General features: G+C 40.6%; 1 protein-coding gene across 1 annotated transcript; it reads right to left on the reverse strand.

Moving 5' to 3' along the window:
* Window positions 1–4,383: 4,383 nt before the first annotated feature.
* Window positions 4,384–18,019, reverse strand: PDGFA (platelet-derived growth factor alpha polypeptide; the record flags this gene model as incomplete). Its single annotated transcript, XM_009702303.1, has 4 exons — window positions 4,384–4,627; window positions 7,534–7,660; window positions 15,579–15,766; window positions 17,915–18,019. Coding segments are annotated over 4 exons (431 nt in total), but the record flags the coding sequence as incomplete, so codon positions are not given.
* Window positions 18,020–18,724: the final 705 nt, after the last annotated feature.

Raw genomic sequence — 18,724 nt, forward strand, 5'->3', positions numbered from 1 at the left:
CTATGTATTAGAAACACCAAAAAACCTACTTAATTGAAAACGTCACATTGTTTGCGTTTTAAAGCAACTACGACTTCGAGCCCAAGAGAGGGTCAGATAAATATTCAGAGTAAGATATTCAAAGCCATGGAAGGAGCCTACAAACATCACTTCCTTCAATTTACAGTAAAATACAAGCATGCAAATCTGAGGTAGCTTTGAAACTTCATCACTGTTTTTGGGTACACTTCCAAATTAAATTACAAACGGGGCCACTGGTCTTAATTGAACTGTCAGATGTTTGGAATAGCTTCAATGCCACTATTCCAGAGTTACGCTGTGGCTGGAATTGGACAGAGCTTTAGCAGGGAGCCTTCAGCAGTGAGCATTTTTCCGAATGCAAAGATGAATCTTTTTTTCTCCACAAACACGTATCTATATAACAGCATTTGTCTTTATGCAGGGACCAGCTATGGGCCTGTAGGCCTGGGAGACAGTATCTTGTGGCACATGCCTAGAAAAAACAATTGATTTGGAGATAAACAGATCAAAGGTTGTTCTGTCAGGCAGGAGGAGAGAGAAAAGATGTACGATAAGACAGATCCTAGGAAGGGAAAATCATTTTTGAGAGACAGAAACAGAGGGATGGGAAAGTCAGGCAGAGAATAGCTGGAAAGCAGACTACAGAAAGGCAACATGGACCCAAGGAGGAAAGCCAAGAGAACCTCATAGCTGGAATGCTGAAGCCCGTTGGAGGGAGGAGACCTGGGAGATGCTGTTCCAAGCAGAGTAAAAAGCCTAAGCTCAAAGACACAGAAGTGCCGGAGCTGCCTAGGAACCTCCAGGGCTGGAGAGGAGCAACTGCCTGTAGTCATCACGCACTGTTTAATAAAGCAGATGCCAAGCAGGATGGAGGACAGGAGAAAAGGAAAGCAAACTGGCACATAATCCTTGATTTCACTCAACAAAAGCAACTGAAGGGCATCTCTGGAAAGATGAAGCACAGAATTAAACGTAATGAATTGACTAGACAATCAGTCGATCATGCACCATACACATACACTTTCTGACCAGAAAAGACCTCAAAAAAGATGAAATCAGACCAACAACTTCTGAATCTCTGGACAGAGGAAGTGACTGAGAATGTAAAACAGAAAAACGCTTCATCCCTAAATCTCTACCTAGTATGTGCAAGGACAAAAATGACAAGGTGTTAAAGGATTGCATGGAAACGTGACTGACAACAACTATCATCTTCAACTCCTTCACTAAGCCCCCTACTAGCCCCCCCACCCCACAAATAACAGAGCTGTCAATCAGGTATATTGCTCACACCCTTCCCTGTAACACTCCAAAGGCAGCAATTTAAAAGTCCAGATGGAGTCCACCTCCAGTAGACAGCGGAAGAAGATATGACACGGCATTCACAAATGCACAGAGAACTGTTTAATTTACAGCCACAATGGTGAAACAAACCATTTCAGAGCTCGGACATTCAAAGTTAAGTCTGACACTCATTCTTATATTCACTTATTGTGCTTAAGTATTAGAGAACACAGGATTACATCAACCGTACACAACAATCTGAGATCCCTGCAGGACCAAATAGTGAAGGGGATGAGCAAGAATGAGGGACCAGCCCCTCAAGTGGTGTAAGCTGGTACAGCTCCATTGCAGGCAACGGAGTGATGGTGATTTACACCAGCTGAGGATATGGCCCTTGAAATGTCCAACTTAACTTTGAATTAATGTCTCCTGTGTCACAACCTTTAATGTTACTGTTTCTTCTGGTTGTATCTGCCACTTTGAAGAAGGACCAATATCATAGCCTGCATTGTTCGAAAGGCTGGCGGGTGATATCTCAGCTGGACTACAGTAAATGATGCTCATGTTGTGACACTACTCGTATTTTAAAAACCATGGACTGGATCCTCATCTGATGTAAATTAGCTTAGGGGCAGCTGAAGTCAAAAACATTTGCCAATTTATACTAGCTGAGAATATAGCCCTGAGTTTTTTGTGTTTTCTGCTGCATGCCGTATAAACATCGTGCTTGAGAACAAAGACTCATGTGCATTTCAGTCCTGCTAACAAAAATAACTCGAGACTACAAGTCTCAAACAAATGCCTACTGGAAAAGACTCCATTCAGTCTTCATTCTCTCCTGGTTTTCCGAATTTGGCATAACACATTTACTTGCTGGCACCAATAAAATGCATGCCTCTCAGTTTGCTGTTTTTTCAAGACTTTACTATAGGGCCAGACTCACTCGTGATGTAAGTCAGCAGAGTTCCATTATACTCAATGGAGTTACTCCAGGGAAGCTGGCCCACAGATCTGAATGCAACCTTCTTATGCCAGTGCAACCATAGGACTCTCAAAAAGTTGTTTTGCAAACTATTCCACTTAAGTGACTTTGACATCCTTTCATACCTGCACAGTGTCTGAGTGGGTCACATAATGCTTTTCGTCTACATGATTTTAATGGATATATGGGGTTTTTTTCATTAGATATCTTTTAGACAAAAAAGGAACGGAGCAACATTATTGGCATCCCACTGAAACATAAATATATAAATTACATTTTATACACTTTTTTAAACGCAGACACATACATTCATGTGCATAACATTGTGAACAGTACACTTAGTGGAAAACAAGCACAGACAATCTTAGTTAAATGTATTTCCAGTTTTGGTGCTCAACAAATACACTGGGAAAATGATCACAAAATAGAACAGTGACTAACTCTATCTCTGCATTAGCATCTGAAGCCAATAATGCCTGTTAGCTAACATTGCTTTGTTTGGTTGAAACTGGACATAGCCACAGGAACAGGAGGGGAATGTTTCAACTATATTTAAAGAAATGGAAAAATATCTCTCTCTTTTGTTGTTTTAAGGTTCTGCAGTTCATTCACATTTGAAGGTTTTTTTTTATTTGAGTGGAAAGACTGTCTTCAAGACAAACTTTTTTGTTGTTCCAAAATAAGAAAACTCTTTCATCTCTTTGTAGATGTTTCACAAATAAAAGAATCCAGTAGCTCATTTTACATATCCAATGTGATAATCCAAATAAAACAAAGGGTACATAATCCAAACTACTGGGGTGGGGCAGTGATTTTGGCCAAGTGAGTAGCCGTGTCATATCTGGCACAGCCCTAAATTTCCAAAGCAGTACAGAAGGATTTAGCCATGTGGCTCCCACTGCAATCCGTGGGGAACTGAACATTTAATCCTTCGGCACTTTGAAAACATAGGAGCTGGTGCCAGAGTGTTTTATTTGCCCTGCTATAGTTAAAATAGATTTCGATGTTATTTGGGCTATTCTACTACAAAAATATGACCACAAAATGCTTTTTTTTTCCTTTTTTCTTTTTTTTTTTTTTTTGGTTCAAGAAAACATAGCAGGCTTTCTCAGGTATATAAAACTGTTAATTTTTAGATAAAAATACAAACTTCACCTTTACAAAAACACATATTTCTGTTGAATACACATAAAGCATAACATTTTACCAAAAATAAAGAATTTTAGGTTTTGTTCAAATATTTGCAGCAAGGTAGTTCCCATGCCACCATGACATTGTACAATGCAGATACAAGAATTTGTACATTTCACACAGCTCCAACATGTGAAATAAAAGTATCTGTATACTGATAAGAATGACAATTGCTAACACAATATCACTAGTAGGCAACTGGCATAAGTCTCAACGGAAAAAAAAGGATTTTTGCATGGATATCCTATGATTTGTTTACGCACATCTCTCTTTTTTTCTCTTTTTTTCTTTTTATGTAATGCTTTAAATTACGGGGGAGGTTGGGGAACATAAACCAAGAAACGTCTAGAAAAGTATGCATAGGTATACCATTTTTATTTTAATACATCTCATTAGTTTGCATCCCACTAGGAGAAATACCATAACGTTTTGTGTTCTGCTTATTGTTATACCAGTCTTTTATATGTGTTATTGGCAAATGTAGTCCAAGAGATAATAAAAAGCTAGGCAAAGAGTAAAAAGAAAACTTAATAATCACTTTATGGTGTAAAAAAAAAAAAAAAAAAAAAAATCCACTTAAGGCTCCCCAGAAGGTTTTTTTGTGTAGACTTTTAAAACACCACCAAGCAAGGATGTATTGTTCTATAGTGTTTGCGTGGCATTTGATCATTTCATACATTCAAAAAAAATCCTGCTTTTTTTGTGCCTGAAGTCCACCAGTGTCCATCCATCTTCATCAAGAACGCAGGCACATTTCTTGACGTAAAGCACCGTTGACTGCTCTGACAGAAATCCACTATTCACTTAGATTTTTGTCATGTTTTTGAGTACTTTTGGTATCCTCCATTCATTCAACTGTCTTTTTTTCTTTTCTGTTTTTCTCTCTTTCATTTTTTTTTCTTTTTTGGACAGGGAAGCTTCCTATTGTTTCACAGAGTGCTACAATACTTGCTTTGATGTCACATTAAACAAATGTACATTGTTTCTTTGTTCTCATTAAGTGTTCTTTGAGCCAGTTTTTTCACACAGGAGAACAAATAAAGTATACAGTCAATAAGCACCATACATAGTAGGTTCAGGAATGTAACAAACCATGTACATCCATGTCCCAGAGAGAAGTTTTTTTTCTAGCTTATTTTCACCTTACATCTGCAGGAGAGAAAAAAGATACAATAACTCTATGATTAGAATCAAAGGTCCTATCCTCTAAGTAGATGACTTAAAAAAAAAACTGTTCTGCATGAAGAGTCACTAACCTGGGACAAGAAGTTCTAAATGCTGTTTTGATTGAGTTTACATGCTCACTTTTAAAGTCGAATTTTAGAAAATCTTTGCTTCTATCACACTACTCCCAATAAATACCTGTTAATCTGAAACAGGATATCAAGTTTAGCATTCTTCAGAAATGATACATCAGTATAAATTAAAACTGCCATTGGGAGTTTATGTGCAAAAATAGGTGCTTGAAATTAAATTCACCATCATCCGGTAGGCACATACACTGCAAAATCCAAATCATTCCCGCTCCCAATACTAGAATCAATTGCAAGTGCTGCAGTTTACATAATTTCAAGTCATTAAGAAATGGAAATTCTATACTTAATTTGGAATGTGTATCACCAACATCATGCATAGCTAATATGTTGGCCAAAGGATTTCAGTCACTTTTGCATTGAGAGGGTGTTAGTTTTTCACTACACTGAAAACATCATGAATTTTGATGACTGCCTGTCATCATCCTACCGAGACTGAACAGACCAAAAAAAAGATCTTAATTTTCTGGTGTAACTAACATAGGGCCCTGCAACACAAAAAATGTTATTTCTAAGCATCTTCCTTGTCAGGTAGGCAGATCACCAGACCGTCTCAGGCGCATGTACAATCAATCCCAGTTCGTGCCAAAACATGGGTTTGATGGTCATGCATATAATAGTATTTTCTGTATGTACACTCAATGTTTTACAGCCAATGACTGGGAACACAACAATTTGTAACCTGGCAATTTATTCATGCATTATTATGTGATGCTTTGACCTCAGAAATCAATAAAAATGAAACAAAAGCAGAGGCAATGGAACTTGAGATTTCAGAAGCTGAAGTATTAGCACCCTCCAAAAAAAAAGAAACAAAAAAGGCAAGAAAAGGAAGTAGCTCAAGAATGTAAGATGCTGATGGTGATGTGGAGCTTAAAGGAAAAATACCAGCAGGTAGAATTATCAAAGCCAATCAAATCTAATCTCTTTGCAGCCTTGAGGTAGCAAGTGTCAAGATTTTGAACAGTGATTAAGTTGAAGTGATGATATTTGATTAAGTTTTCCAGTACTTGTGCTATTAGGGTGTTCAGCATACAAGTCCTACCTGAATATCAAATAGTTCCAGTAGGTTTTATGTTGGTTTTAACTTTTTTCGTTTCCGTTTTTTACCTGATTCCCTAGGCCTTCCTGTTAACATAAGGGCAGGGCTGGTAAAAAGCCCTAAGATAATGCATTTTGTTGAACACTGAAGTAATAAATACTCAAACCGTTTATGTCTCAAAGAAATCTCATTATCCTTTGCATTAAAGTAATAACTTTATAACATCTGATCTGACATTCAGTTTACAAAGTAATTATACAAAAGTAAAGAAATAATAAATGAAGCTGGCATTGCATACGTCATTTCCAAGATCCATCTATAATTACTGTTACCATGCAGTATCTGACATTTGCTTTCAGCTCTGTAGTTAAGCTATTTTCAGCTCACCAACTACTTGCTGGTGCAAGTTTTGTTCCTATCAGTAATTAGATCCTAGAAATCTACACTGTTCCATGACAATCCTATCCCATTTTTCACACACATCAAAAAAGAAAAGTTTTCACCTTAAAATCTTAACTGCTTAGTCTTTGGCAATTAAAGACATTTTGGAAAACTGATATTGATCTAATGAAGCTTTTTTTCAAATAGAAGACATTAAAAAAAATCAAACCATATACACATAAAAATAACCATTTTAAATGTGGTTTTGTCTACTCATAACTCAATCTAGTTTCAGCTAAAACACTCAGCTCAGATTATAAATTGATGTCCAGTAAAATCACAGCCTAACTTCACTTTTATACAAATTCTAATTCTTCTGCTCTGTACATAGCAACTCAAGTTTACATTCACCTAGACCAGATTTATATCTCCATGCTGGATGGAGACAGTACAGAAAACCCTTCCTTGCCCAGCCACCTACAAAATCCATCACCTTTGGGCAGCTTTCCTCCTATATTTACCTGCTCTTCACTGACTTTAATCTTGGGCTTGGTCTACTGCACCCCTAAATTCCCAGCAGAGGTGCGAAACAAACTTTTGAAGCTGTCTTCCACCAAAATCAGGAGAAAGGGAGGAAACCTACTGGGTTTCCTGAATATGTGTCAAGCTCTGCATTGACTGCACCCTAGTAAGAGGATCTGAGCTAATGATTTTAGGTTGTTTTATGAAAGTCAGACTGAAAGTAAATATTTTTCCCCATAAATCTTTGCCCATGGTAACTTAAATGTTGTCTTGATATGGCAAACTTAGGTTTAATGTGATAAGTGACCATAAATTCTTGACTAGATATAAGTAACAAGACAACAGAATGGGCAATGTTGTTTCAAAACTCCTTATTCTTGAATACTGAATTTATTTCTAAGTGTTTTACATTCATTTCATTAATACTTTCCCCGAGGTCAAGTAAATCTCAGCCTTAGCCCTGTCTCCACAAAGTCTAAAGAAATTAGGCACCAGAGTTCACCAATAAGCTGCAACATGACAACCTTTAACCTAGTTAAGCAAGACCTGAACACTATTTGGCATTTACAATTACTTAAACGCTAAACTAATGAGAATTGATACACTTTAAACTTCAAATCCAAACTCTTTATACAGCACAAACCATCCCTAATTTTGCATTTTCAACACACAGAGAAGTAGCTGAGAGCTTCTCTACTGAGCTCACAGGAAGCAAAGTTTGCTTTACTTTCTTTACTAACATAAAAATAAGGTCCATACGAAATCAGCATTAATGCAAAAATAAAAGGAAAACATACCAGTTTCTTCTTCTCTATAATCTGAATTAGTATTTGATGATGTACAGGTGCATTCCATATGCTCTTCTAATCTCACCAGAACTTCTTTTAATTTTGGCTTTTTTCTAACATATTCCACTTTTGCCACCTATAAAATATGATGAGGTATGTACTGAGACACATTAACATAGTTATAGTTCAGAACTGAAGACAGATAACTATATACCTCTACTTTTTAATGTAGCCAAACCCATATAAAATGTTAGCATACTAATCATCTTTTATCTTAATTGTGCATCGTGTAACTATTTATTGCACAGACTATTTGCTTATTCAAGTTCAACAGTTTGAAAGAGTTTTCCCCCAAGAGACAAAACAATTTCCCATTCATTTCAGTTTGAAGTTTTAACCAACTCAGTTTTCAGATATATCACAATAAACTTCTACAGATTCAACTCAGCAGTTGTTCTTGTACACTGCCACTTTTAGCATGATCTTCTGTACATGTTGACCTCTGTTTTTAAGCTGAAAGCTATGTTCTTAGCTGGAGGCTAACAGCGAAGGCATTAGATTGGTTTGTAATAGATTTTATAATTTACAAAACTGGTGTCTCCAGAGCCCTCTGAACGTAAAGTGCTCAACTCTAATAGAACTAAGATCTGAGTATCAGCTTAGAAAGCAGAAATCTCAATCCTACTCACTTCTTGCAATGACCTGGGACTTATTTACAAGAGCTCCCATGCACTCTTTTTAGGTCAAAGGGAACTACCACTCGTAAACTGGATCCAGCCTCTGGCTTTATTGTGGATAGCTGGTAGGTATGCTATTTCTCTCCAACTCATCCAACTGCTTACAACTGCAGGGTTCCAGTTTGGGCCAAAGCACTGGCACACTTAAAAAAAAAAAGGTCTGGAGGGCAAAGTGATGTTGGAGGAAGGAGCATGCTGGAGAAGCTCTGGCTACATGCAAGTCTCATCTGAGGGAAACCAATGCAGAAGAGAAGGACATTGGGGTGGGGGGACACTGAACATGAGGACATCCTGACCAACTTGGTGCTGGCAGCCAGGACAGGAGGAATAGCACAGGGTGCAGAAGCACTCCTGTGCTGGGGGACTGAAGTGCGTTGTGGGATGCTGGGCACTAACTTGCGCTAAGTGTAACGGGCATGATGGTCACAGTTGTGCAAGGGAATACAGCATAATGTGGGCAAAGAGAGTGCTAAACAGTGTGTAAGGGCTCCAATGTTTAGTTTACAACTGTATTAAACACTGCATGAATAGGTGATAATCATTTGCTTGAAATGGAAATCACTGAAGTGAAATCATGGCTTCTCAGTCCTACTAATGATTTATCTACTACTTGACAAAAAGCGGCTGCAATGTGGCTGTCCCAGCAAACAAGAAGACTACATAGTACAGGTATGCATTATACATAAGATAGATGAGGGAGCAGAAGAACAAGAGAGGCTGGTTGTCTCTACAAAAGCTACATGGCAAAGCCATAAAGTCTGATCCAACCAAAAGCTCCAGTTACTACCAAATAAAGCATCCACAATTACACTAGACTCTCCTGGTAATGGTTTACTTGTGTGTTTGGTGGGGATTTAATGCTCCAAATCAGTCTTCGCACTGTGAAAATCATTCCCTGGCCCTCCCAAAACTGGAACAACAGTGTCACAAAATGAGTGATGGCTGGAAAAAAAACATCACATTCCCAGTCCCCAGAAATACTCTTCTGGCTCTGTGGACACAAACTACCAAGGACCCCTGAAAGACAGTAACAGAAGCTAGAGCAAAATCCTGGCCTTATTAAAGTCAATGGGAAATCTGCCATTGCTTTCATGGAGCAAGGAGTTCAGTTCATTTTAGTCACCACCTCTTGTGCCAACAGGATCTGGAGACGATTTTCATTTACCCAGCAAAGAAAAGTTGCAGAGAGACAGATGCCATAACTGAAGTGTCCACATTAAAAGGTATATTCCAAAACTGTCAGATCTTCATACAAACAGATTAAGAGCTGGCCGTGACATACAAGAACACTTTTGCTGAAAGACTAACTATGGGTCGAAGCAGTACGTTTCAAAATCTCCTATCAGAACCCAACTCCATCAAGCCTTTGAATGCAAAGATTTGAAAATGTATGGTACAACTGAGTCATCTGGCATCAAAGGATGACTAATCCTTAAAATTTACAAAAACAAACAGTAATTAAGACACCTCCACCATCAGGGACAAAGAAAGAGAGACAGCAATCATGAAACAGCTTTCAGATCTGCCATGCTTATTACAGCTGTTAGAATAAACCAGTCTTATTGAAAATTACACGCAACAAAAATAAACTGTAATCAAGCTTTTTAAAATCTGGTCTTGTTTGCTTCATTTTCCAAACTGAAAGATAAATGCAGTTCCTGTGGCTATTTGGTATTAAACAACAGGAAAAAAAAAGAAAAAAAAAAGATACTTTGAAGAACAGGATCATAATGAATTTATGCAACAATTTAAAGCTGTTTTTTACTGTATTGTAGTTAAAATACACTCCAGCATACATTCCACTGCCCTACTTCATGCTACACAAGTTAAAGGAATGTCATTTTGTTGCAAATACTCAAACTGAAGCAGCACAAACCAGATAACAGATGACATAGGCACAACAATTTAACACCTGCTGCCACACAGAATGCTAAGCTAAAATGAAGGAGGTTGCAGGTCAGATTTTCAGTGGCTATAAACAGGGATAGCTATGCTAACAGCATGGGATTTGGCCTTGTGTTAGAAACTTTTTTCTTCTTTGTATTTTTCTCCCTGGTGTTTATCTTGTACAGTTACTCTCAAGTGTACTACCAAATGCTTTGAAATGGTCAGTCCTCAACAAACCAACATCAGCTTCTTTTACTTGTCTCTAACCCAACAAAACTAAAAATCCTCAAAATTCTCCAAAATCACAAAATATCACTATATAAAAACTTGGTAAGAGAAAGACAGCGAAATAACTGACTAGCTTAGTTAAACGGTGTATAATCAGTGGCACCACACTTGCACCACTGTAGAATATAGGTGCTATCCTGCAGTGTGGTGTAGTGGCTAAGTTAAAATGAAAGTAGAATCTGATCAAAAATATGTGGTCCAACAGAAACATAATGGGAACACCTTTTCTAGGGCTTCCCCAGGAGAGAGAAGATGAGGGAGTAATAGCAGGGGGAAAAAAAGGGCACTGGAAGCAGAAGACTGTAGCAAAGCATCTTTAGCACAAAGCCAAAATTTATCATGGACAGGAAATTGCAAGAGAAGTCTCAGTGCAGAAAATTCCTCATAACAGCAAAACTCACATGGCTGATAGCTAAATACAGCATGGGAAATAAAAGCAAAATGCAACTGAATGAGGATGCTTTCTGGAAGCACCTGTTTCTTCCATATTAAACTAAACACCTGCTGACAGGATGGAGGGAAAACCTACCTTCACCTTGCAACTGTGATTTTTACAGCCCTCAGGTGTGTGAGGAAGACATAAGTCAACAGGGCATAAAGGCACCAGACCAACTGAGCAGTGATCTGGGATCCTGCGGTGCCTGGCAAGTCACCAAGCGTCTCGCAGGCCTGGACTCACCGCTCCAGGGACAGGACAGCAGGACTGGCAGGGTGCCTTCCAGGACACACTGTGCCAGCTCTGCATGCCTCCCCGGCACAGGCAGGACAGGAAGCAGTGGGGAGGCCAGCCACCTTAGAGCCTGGCAGCCACCCATCCTAAAATACCCATTAAAGACATTTACAGGGCACTCCTCTGGCAAAATCCCTACCGCAGGAATGATTCGTGCAGCTATTTAGGGTGTGGCAGGGAGAGTTTTCCCTGCAGGGAAGCGAGGCCCAGGGCTGCACTGTCCTATCAGCACACAGAGACCAGACAATTCCAGGGACAGGGGGCAGCCCTCCCAGTACCCTGGGCAGGGAGATGGCCCGTCACAGCCCCGGGTGGGGGTGTACGACTTTGCCAGGCGCTAGGGCAGCGGGAAACCGTGTCACAGTCCCGGGTGGGCGGGGCTGAGACCCTGCCAGGCCCCGGGACGGCGGCGGGAAGCCCTCTCACGGCAGCGGGGCACGCTGGGAAACGCAGTCCCCGCGGCGCGGGAAGCTGAGGCGACCGCAGGGCACGCTGGGAAGGCGTCGGGGCGGGGCAGTAGGGTGTCTCCGCAGCGGGAGCCGCCTCAGGGGGCGGTTTGGTGGTGCCTCAGCGAGGGCACGGCTGGAGGAAGGGTCCGGGGACAGAACTAGAGGGTGTTGCTGCAAAGTCGTTACCCACCTCTCGGCGGGACGGGGAATGGCTGACGTGGGGCTTCTATGTCCTCTCTCCCCGAGTGGGAGCAGCCAGACCTTGCCTTCTGCCAGGCAACTTGCGATGACAGGGTTCCTCTCATGCTCCCAGGGCACCTCTCTCTTTTTCCATCTTGTCTTCAACCGTATCGGGGTCTCCCTTGTTTCTCCCATTCTTAAATTGACCTTTGATACCTGTCAGCTGGTCCTGCCTGCAGGTCCCACCAAGTGCTGGCAGTAATCTCCAGTTAAGCCACAGCTAAAATCAAAGTGCTGCTTATCCTAATGATAGAGACAGTCACTGAAGAAAAACGTTCTTAAACCTGCAAACGTTACATACAGCCATTTTAGCTACATGCGCAATTTGCTCTGCAGAGCCTTTTTAACCTCTTCAGAGACTGGATAGCTCTGCTGAATAACTCATTCTGAATTCCTGCATTTTTTTCCATCTCTCTTCGAAACCTCTCTGAACAACTCCCAGATGACAGCTGAGGAGCTACTCCTGCATTCCCTCCTTTCCAGCTCCTCTTCTCTGTGTCTGTCCCTCATATTAATTTACTGTAAGAATACACTATGTTAAATTTCCCCAAATCAGCTCAATATTGAATATTCAGAAATGGCTAAAGCTGGTATGGCTATGGCTGAAGGCCAGGTGGAAGGCAAAGCTGAGGTAGATGGAGTGATTTAGCTCTTGTTTCTTAGTTTGGAAATGAGCATTGCTGCAAACAACTGCAATATTCAGCTTGGCTATTCAAAATTAGCAGTATAGGCAGGATTGCTCTATAATATTAACTGGTTTTTGCTGCTGTGACGAAAAACAGTAAGAACATCATGCTGAACATCAAGAAAAACCTCTTGGGAAGACTCAGTTCAGAAACCCCACAAATAAATTATGGTCTGGTACTTTGTAAATACTTGATCTCACTGTGCAGAAGCAACAGAATCTGCAGATGTTACTGAAATGCTTCTGCAGACAGGGGAGGAAATATATCTGTAACAGATGCCAACACCTCTAACTCGCCCATCCTTGCCACCGTTACTCTATCAGGAGAAAAAGAGCAACTTCCTATTAAAGAGCAACTCCCAACCAGCCTGTTTAGGTCAGTCTGATTTCTGCAGTGCTGTACAGGCACAGCTTGCTGAACAGAGATGTCTTTGGGACCAGGAGGCTGTGCTCTCATGGCCTCATTCTCTTATCATCAAGGGCAATGCTACCTTTTACTAACCCACCCCATGAATAGGAAATCTTAGAGGACCCGTTTCAGGGAAGCTGTTCCAACAACACCCCTGGCTTGGAGCCTCCCTACAGCTGCAATTCCACAAGCCCATTAACGGTACTTCACTGACCAAACCTCAGTGAAGGCAAAGTACGGATATCCCTGAACCCTGCAGCCTTTGAATCACGTCCCAAGAACGGAATGCCCCAACACAAGCACCTCCGCTGCTCCTCCCACACTGCCACGGCCGTCTCTTAACCTTGACTACAGTGGCCCTCAGTAAGACAAAGAAAACACCCTTTGCTTTTGCCTGTTGGATGATGCAAACCCACTTGCTGACCTTTCTGGATGAACATTTTTCTAGTGTGAAGGAGCCAGCTATGATCTCACTACCTTGTCAATGAGGAGGAAGTGGGGAAAGCCTTTTCAATGTTCAATCAAAAGAGGGCTTTTATGCAGTCTGACATCAGGGGAAAACACAAGACGGCTTTCCAACCGCACTGCAGGAACAGCTGAGAAGGCTCTCCAAAACCGCTCCCCCTACCTTTCCAGCGACCCTCACTCTGGGCTAGCTACTTAATGGCATGAGCAGACATTCAGCTCTGAACGTAGGTTTGGCAAAAGGCTCATAAAACCATCAATTATATGAAAGCTACAAGAGGATCTGACTCTGGAGGGCATAAATATGGATTCTGTTCAGCGATTTCTGGTGTGACAGTGGGGTCAGCCTACAACCTTTACAATGAACATCCTGTTCCTGCTTGACCTCTTGTCCTTTTTTTCCCTTCTACTTAATGACTGTTTGGAGCAGTCTTGGAGCTTGGAAAAAAAAAAAAAAAAAGTCCTCCAAAGCTGGCTGACGTATATTGATATTGCTGGTGGCAATATATTTACACAGCCACAAAAAGCAGCTGCTCAGCTGAGCCTACTTTTAGCTTGCACCCTACTAAAATGAATGCAAATCTAAAAGCACTAAAACCCTATCAGCAGACTGAATGAGAAACTAAGATTTCTTTAACGTGGTGGTGCGCTGGGGAAGCAGCCCCAGCAAGGGCATCCTGCAAAGCTGCGGCCAGTTGCAGAGTTTTTAGCTTCTAGGGAACCCTCAGTGTCCCCAGCAGCAGGGGACTTTGACAACCAAGCCTCTCTCTCTCCATCTATAATCTTCCCCATCACTGCAGGGGTAGGAAGCAAGCACAGGGTTGCAATGTCACACAAAAGTAGCAAGAGCAAGTTCACAATACACGGCTCAACTCTTTGCTGGGCATCTCCAGCTGCTTGGTACATATTAGTTGCTTTGTACATATGAGAAAATTAACTGGAAGCTGTATCAAACCCAAAGGCAATAGCACTAGATATTATAACCCTGAGGCACTTTGCTGTTTAGCTCCTATTTTGAATGGCTTACAATTGTAGTGCTTCAACTTCCCCAGTTTGTTCTCAGCCTCCAATAATTATTGATCCCAATTTTTTCCTCATTTTTAATTATTTCTTCAAAGCATATCCCACAAAGGAAGGGCAGAAAAAAGTGTAAAGTATAATTATTTTTTGAAAGACTGAGGGAAACAGTTCAGACGTTTCTCCAGCTTATTTGTGAAAACATTTTTCAGATATTCAGAAATGGAAAAGAAAAAGAAATCCTGCTCAGATGCATGCCTTTGTGTATGAAAAACAATGAAATGGCTTAGATGCCTTATTTTGTATTTAGGATGTACAGCACTACATTAACAGCACCTTTCTCAATAAGAAATCCATTGCAAGCATAGTGATCAGTGTGCTGTGCTGAGCAATTTTATGTTCAAGAATGTGTTGGGGGTTTTTTTTTTAAATTCTGCTCTTAAAATACTCAGGGCAACAAGAACTCAGAGTCTTAACAATATAAATGCTAAGTGTAAGTCTAATCTGCTACACACAGATGTAGACCAACATTAGTTGTTTAAACACTGATAAAAATTAGAACACAGTCAAGTCGAATGAATGTAAGAAATATTTCATATAATATTTACTGGAAAATTGCAACAGGGATTTTGTCTAATGAGTAAATACAGCATGAAGCCGTTGAGTCTTCTGTCCCTGGGGTAAGATAATTTGAAACACATTTTTTCAGATCAAAAGTGTTATGTTGTCAAATATAAAAACCCAATTTAGGCTGCATAATATTTAATTAAGAAAACAGCATTCCATAGAGTGATTTATTTATTTTTTTAAGTCCAATGCCCCTTGAGTCATTTTATCTTCTTAACTTTTAAGATTTGTACTGTGCGAGATCATGGGAAAGACACAATCAACTTTATTTTCATTACAAAAGAAGAAAAACCTAAAGGGAATCCTGTGAAAATCAAATCTAAACCCTAGATTTTCCAGTGATCACATAACTTGAAAACGCCATCTGCTCACTCAACATGGAGAGGAGCATTGTATCTGATCCTGCAGCTGTGAGGATGGATAACGAAGATCCAGATCAAACAGAACAGCCACAAAAACACCTGGGAGTTTTTAGACTTAAGAGGACCCTCTTAGGGCTCTGCAGCCATGATTTGCTCACCTTGACACTTCTGTGATGTATCCGCGATGGCTGGCATTTCACGCTGCTGGTGTTGCAACAGCCAGTGCAGCGTTTCACCTCCACGCAGGGTGGCCATATCAGGAAGTTGGCAGAGGTGGGATCAATCTGACTCCGAGGTATCTCATATATAACCGTCCGTGTTTTGCAGACAGCCGGGATGGCTTCCTCTGTGAACACAAGAAATTCACACTTCCAGGTGAGCAGCTGCTCTCACCTCAGAGCACCCAGATACTTTACACCACCGATTTATGAGAGGCACCCTTAGCTGGTGGATTGAGACGGTGTTCTCAGTTCCCATTGCTTACTGACAAGTCGGTGCCAAGTACTGTTTGCCTACCACTAAACTGTGTGTGCTACCCTAGGGAGAAGCTTGACTCGCTTCCAAAAGCCCAGCTCTAAAATGAGGGTTTACAATGGCCTGACTCCCAACATAGCTCAAAGCACATACCATTAGATAAGACAATCCTGGCTCTTTAGAAGTGACAGCAAGCCAGGAGCTTCTCCAGATTACATGATCCTCTAATACAGCCTCATAGCGACTGCCTAACAGCAGCTGTTATGTTACAACATTGGGTGGCTCATTGCACAGCATTATTATCACACAAATATGCAATACCTGGCAATACCACCACAGAAGTTGCATTGAGGATATTCTCATCACACCCAAATTGGCTGAGCTGGGAAACAATCTGCGCCAGCTTCAAACTTTCAAGTCTTGGGTTTCCACTTCCAAAACCTTAACATCCTCACATCAGGGAGTCTGGTCCATCTGCCACCCCAAAGGAAAATTGCCATTTTTTCTGAATGAAGCTATCAAAACTTAGTACATGGTGGATTTTATTTAATTTGTTATTTTGTGAATGAGGCAAAACCACAAGAGTAGCATGACCAAAAAACCTGCAGCTAAACCAATATCCTGCTGGGCTCAGGGCAGGTGAGCTTGTAGACAGCAGCTTCAGCGACATGAGGATCATAAAGAGTAGCTCTGTATTGCAGCATGATGCTGCCATGAAAAATCCAAACTATGTATCGTCCTCAACCTAAGGACTGCCTAAGAAGTCAAGTTGATAATTCAAAACGGTCCAGAAAATAATAGCAAATGCAGGGACAACTTGTTTGATGGTAAGTTGTCTGAAGGCAGCTTGGATTTTTTATGCCTTACAGTGGAAGCAGTGATAGCTTTGGGTTAGATGTGTCAGGGAACTGGAATACTGCCTGCACTTCTTCAGTTACTTCTGAAGTACAAGAAGTTCAGGCCTGGCCTGTGTCTGTAACATGAAAATCTAGGCTTAGTTTTGAAAGAGATGCATTTCAGTCGATAAATAGAGTGAAAATTCTTCTTCTCAATCCCCAATGCCATGAACTCAAGAAAATTAAGGCATCCGATACTGCAAGATAGCTGGCAACTCCTACAAGTTATTGAGCATATCCAGTTCCCACTGACTTTTATGGGGAGGCATTCAACACCTTGCAGAGTAAGGTGCCAAGTGTAGCAGACTGTTTCAGAACTGCTGTTCTCTAGAGGCATTCAATGTGATGAGCACGCTTGCCAATTCACACTGCAAATCCATGCTGACAGCATGCTGTGCAATCTACTGCGTACCACCATAGCTTAACGTACAAATATATTGACTCTGAATTACCTGTAACAGTTAAGATCATGGATGTTTTCCAGAGTCAAATGGAACGGTAAAACACTCAGATCTAATCAGATGAACAAGCACTGCATACACATCCTATTCTAAAATTCATTGGCATCTCTTTAAATTTGTATTTGGGCTTTGTTGAATCACCACCATTATTGTTTAATAAGAACAACATCCCCTGTAAACATGCCTGGTGCCCTACGCAATGATAGAAATCAATGCCCCAGCGTTTCCGTCAATGGCTTTTAATTTTTTGGATAAACTGTTTTTTTCTTGTGAATAAAGAGTCAAGCTGTTTCCTTTTGTGGAGCTTCTGTACTGAAAACTCTACCAACTGTTGATGTTTTTTAAAGCACACTGCTGTAGTTGTTCCCCACACTATGAATTATACATTGAATATCACAGCATTTTCTAACCAAGGTCTAGCTTTCCAACACGCTGCAACAAGAAAGTGAATGTAAGGAATTTGTGCTTGTCTGTCTCCTATGGACATCCTCCAGAAGACAGCTTCTCAGGCAACGGCTTGTTTTGTGCAAAAAGAAAGGCAGAAACTAGAAATGGCCTTTTTCCTTTGTGCATGTCACATTTTTCCAGCGAAATGTCCTGCTTGGCTGACCAAAAGCACCCCCTCTGTTTTTACTCCCTAGGTACAAAAAGCTTGTTTCTTACCAATGCTTCTTTTTCTGCGAATGGGCACAGGACGATTCTCTTGCACATGTTTAGCAGAATGAACACTGTAAGATCTCAAGTTTGTTTCTGAAACATCATCATATCCTAGAACAGGAAACAAAATATTAAACCTTAGCAATGTTATTTGCATCAATGTCGCTACAATGCTGTTCCACACATACAAATCCATGCTGTTTGTATGCACAAGACCAAATCCTGCTGCAATTAGTCTAATGTAAACCCTGTCAATGCAATTGCAAGGGCATAAGACAGGGAAGACATAGTTGTTAAATGTCATGTATAAGCATGCACAATTTAATTCTAATATCCATTTTACTGAAAGACCCCAGAAACAGCGCACACTCTGTGACACAGGACCATATCTAAAGTAGAACAGCTGCATTTTTACGTGAAAGGCATAATACAGCTTTCCTTACTGGAAAGGTGTAGAAATAAGAACAATTATAGTTTACGTGAAATGTTTCTTAAAAGTTTTTTGAAGTTCTGGTATGAGGCTATAGTAGAAAATATGGTATTACACACCCAACAGCAACAACGCTGCCTCTGTAAATTTTCTCTTGCTTGGTTTTCAGGGCAGTACTAGGACAGAATCAAAAGCAAAAAGTAACTAGCATGGGTTTCCTTTTAGCCTCTCTGTTGCAGAACAAATCCCCTGTGAAGTATCCTAACCTTTGGAGGGGCATCTGAAGCTACTGCAAACTCTGGGACTGTATCCAGGCTTGTCTTGTTCCCTAAATAAGCCTACCACATGGGTTAAAGGGCCATGAGAAAAAGCAAAGATGGAAAACT

Source organism: Cariama cristata, unplaced genomic scaffold (assembly GCF_000690535.1).
Source record: "Cariama cristata isolate BGI_N322 unplaced genomic scaffold, ASM69053v1 scaffold26, whole genome shotgun sequence".
Taxonomy (NCBI): Eukaryota; Metazoa; Chordata; class Aves; order Cariamiformes; family Cariamidae; genus Cariama; species Cariama cristata.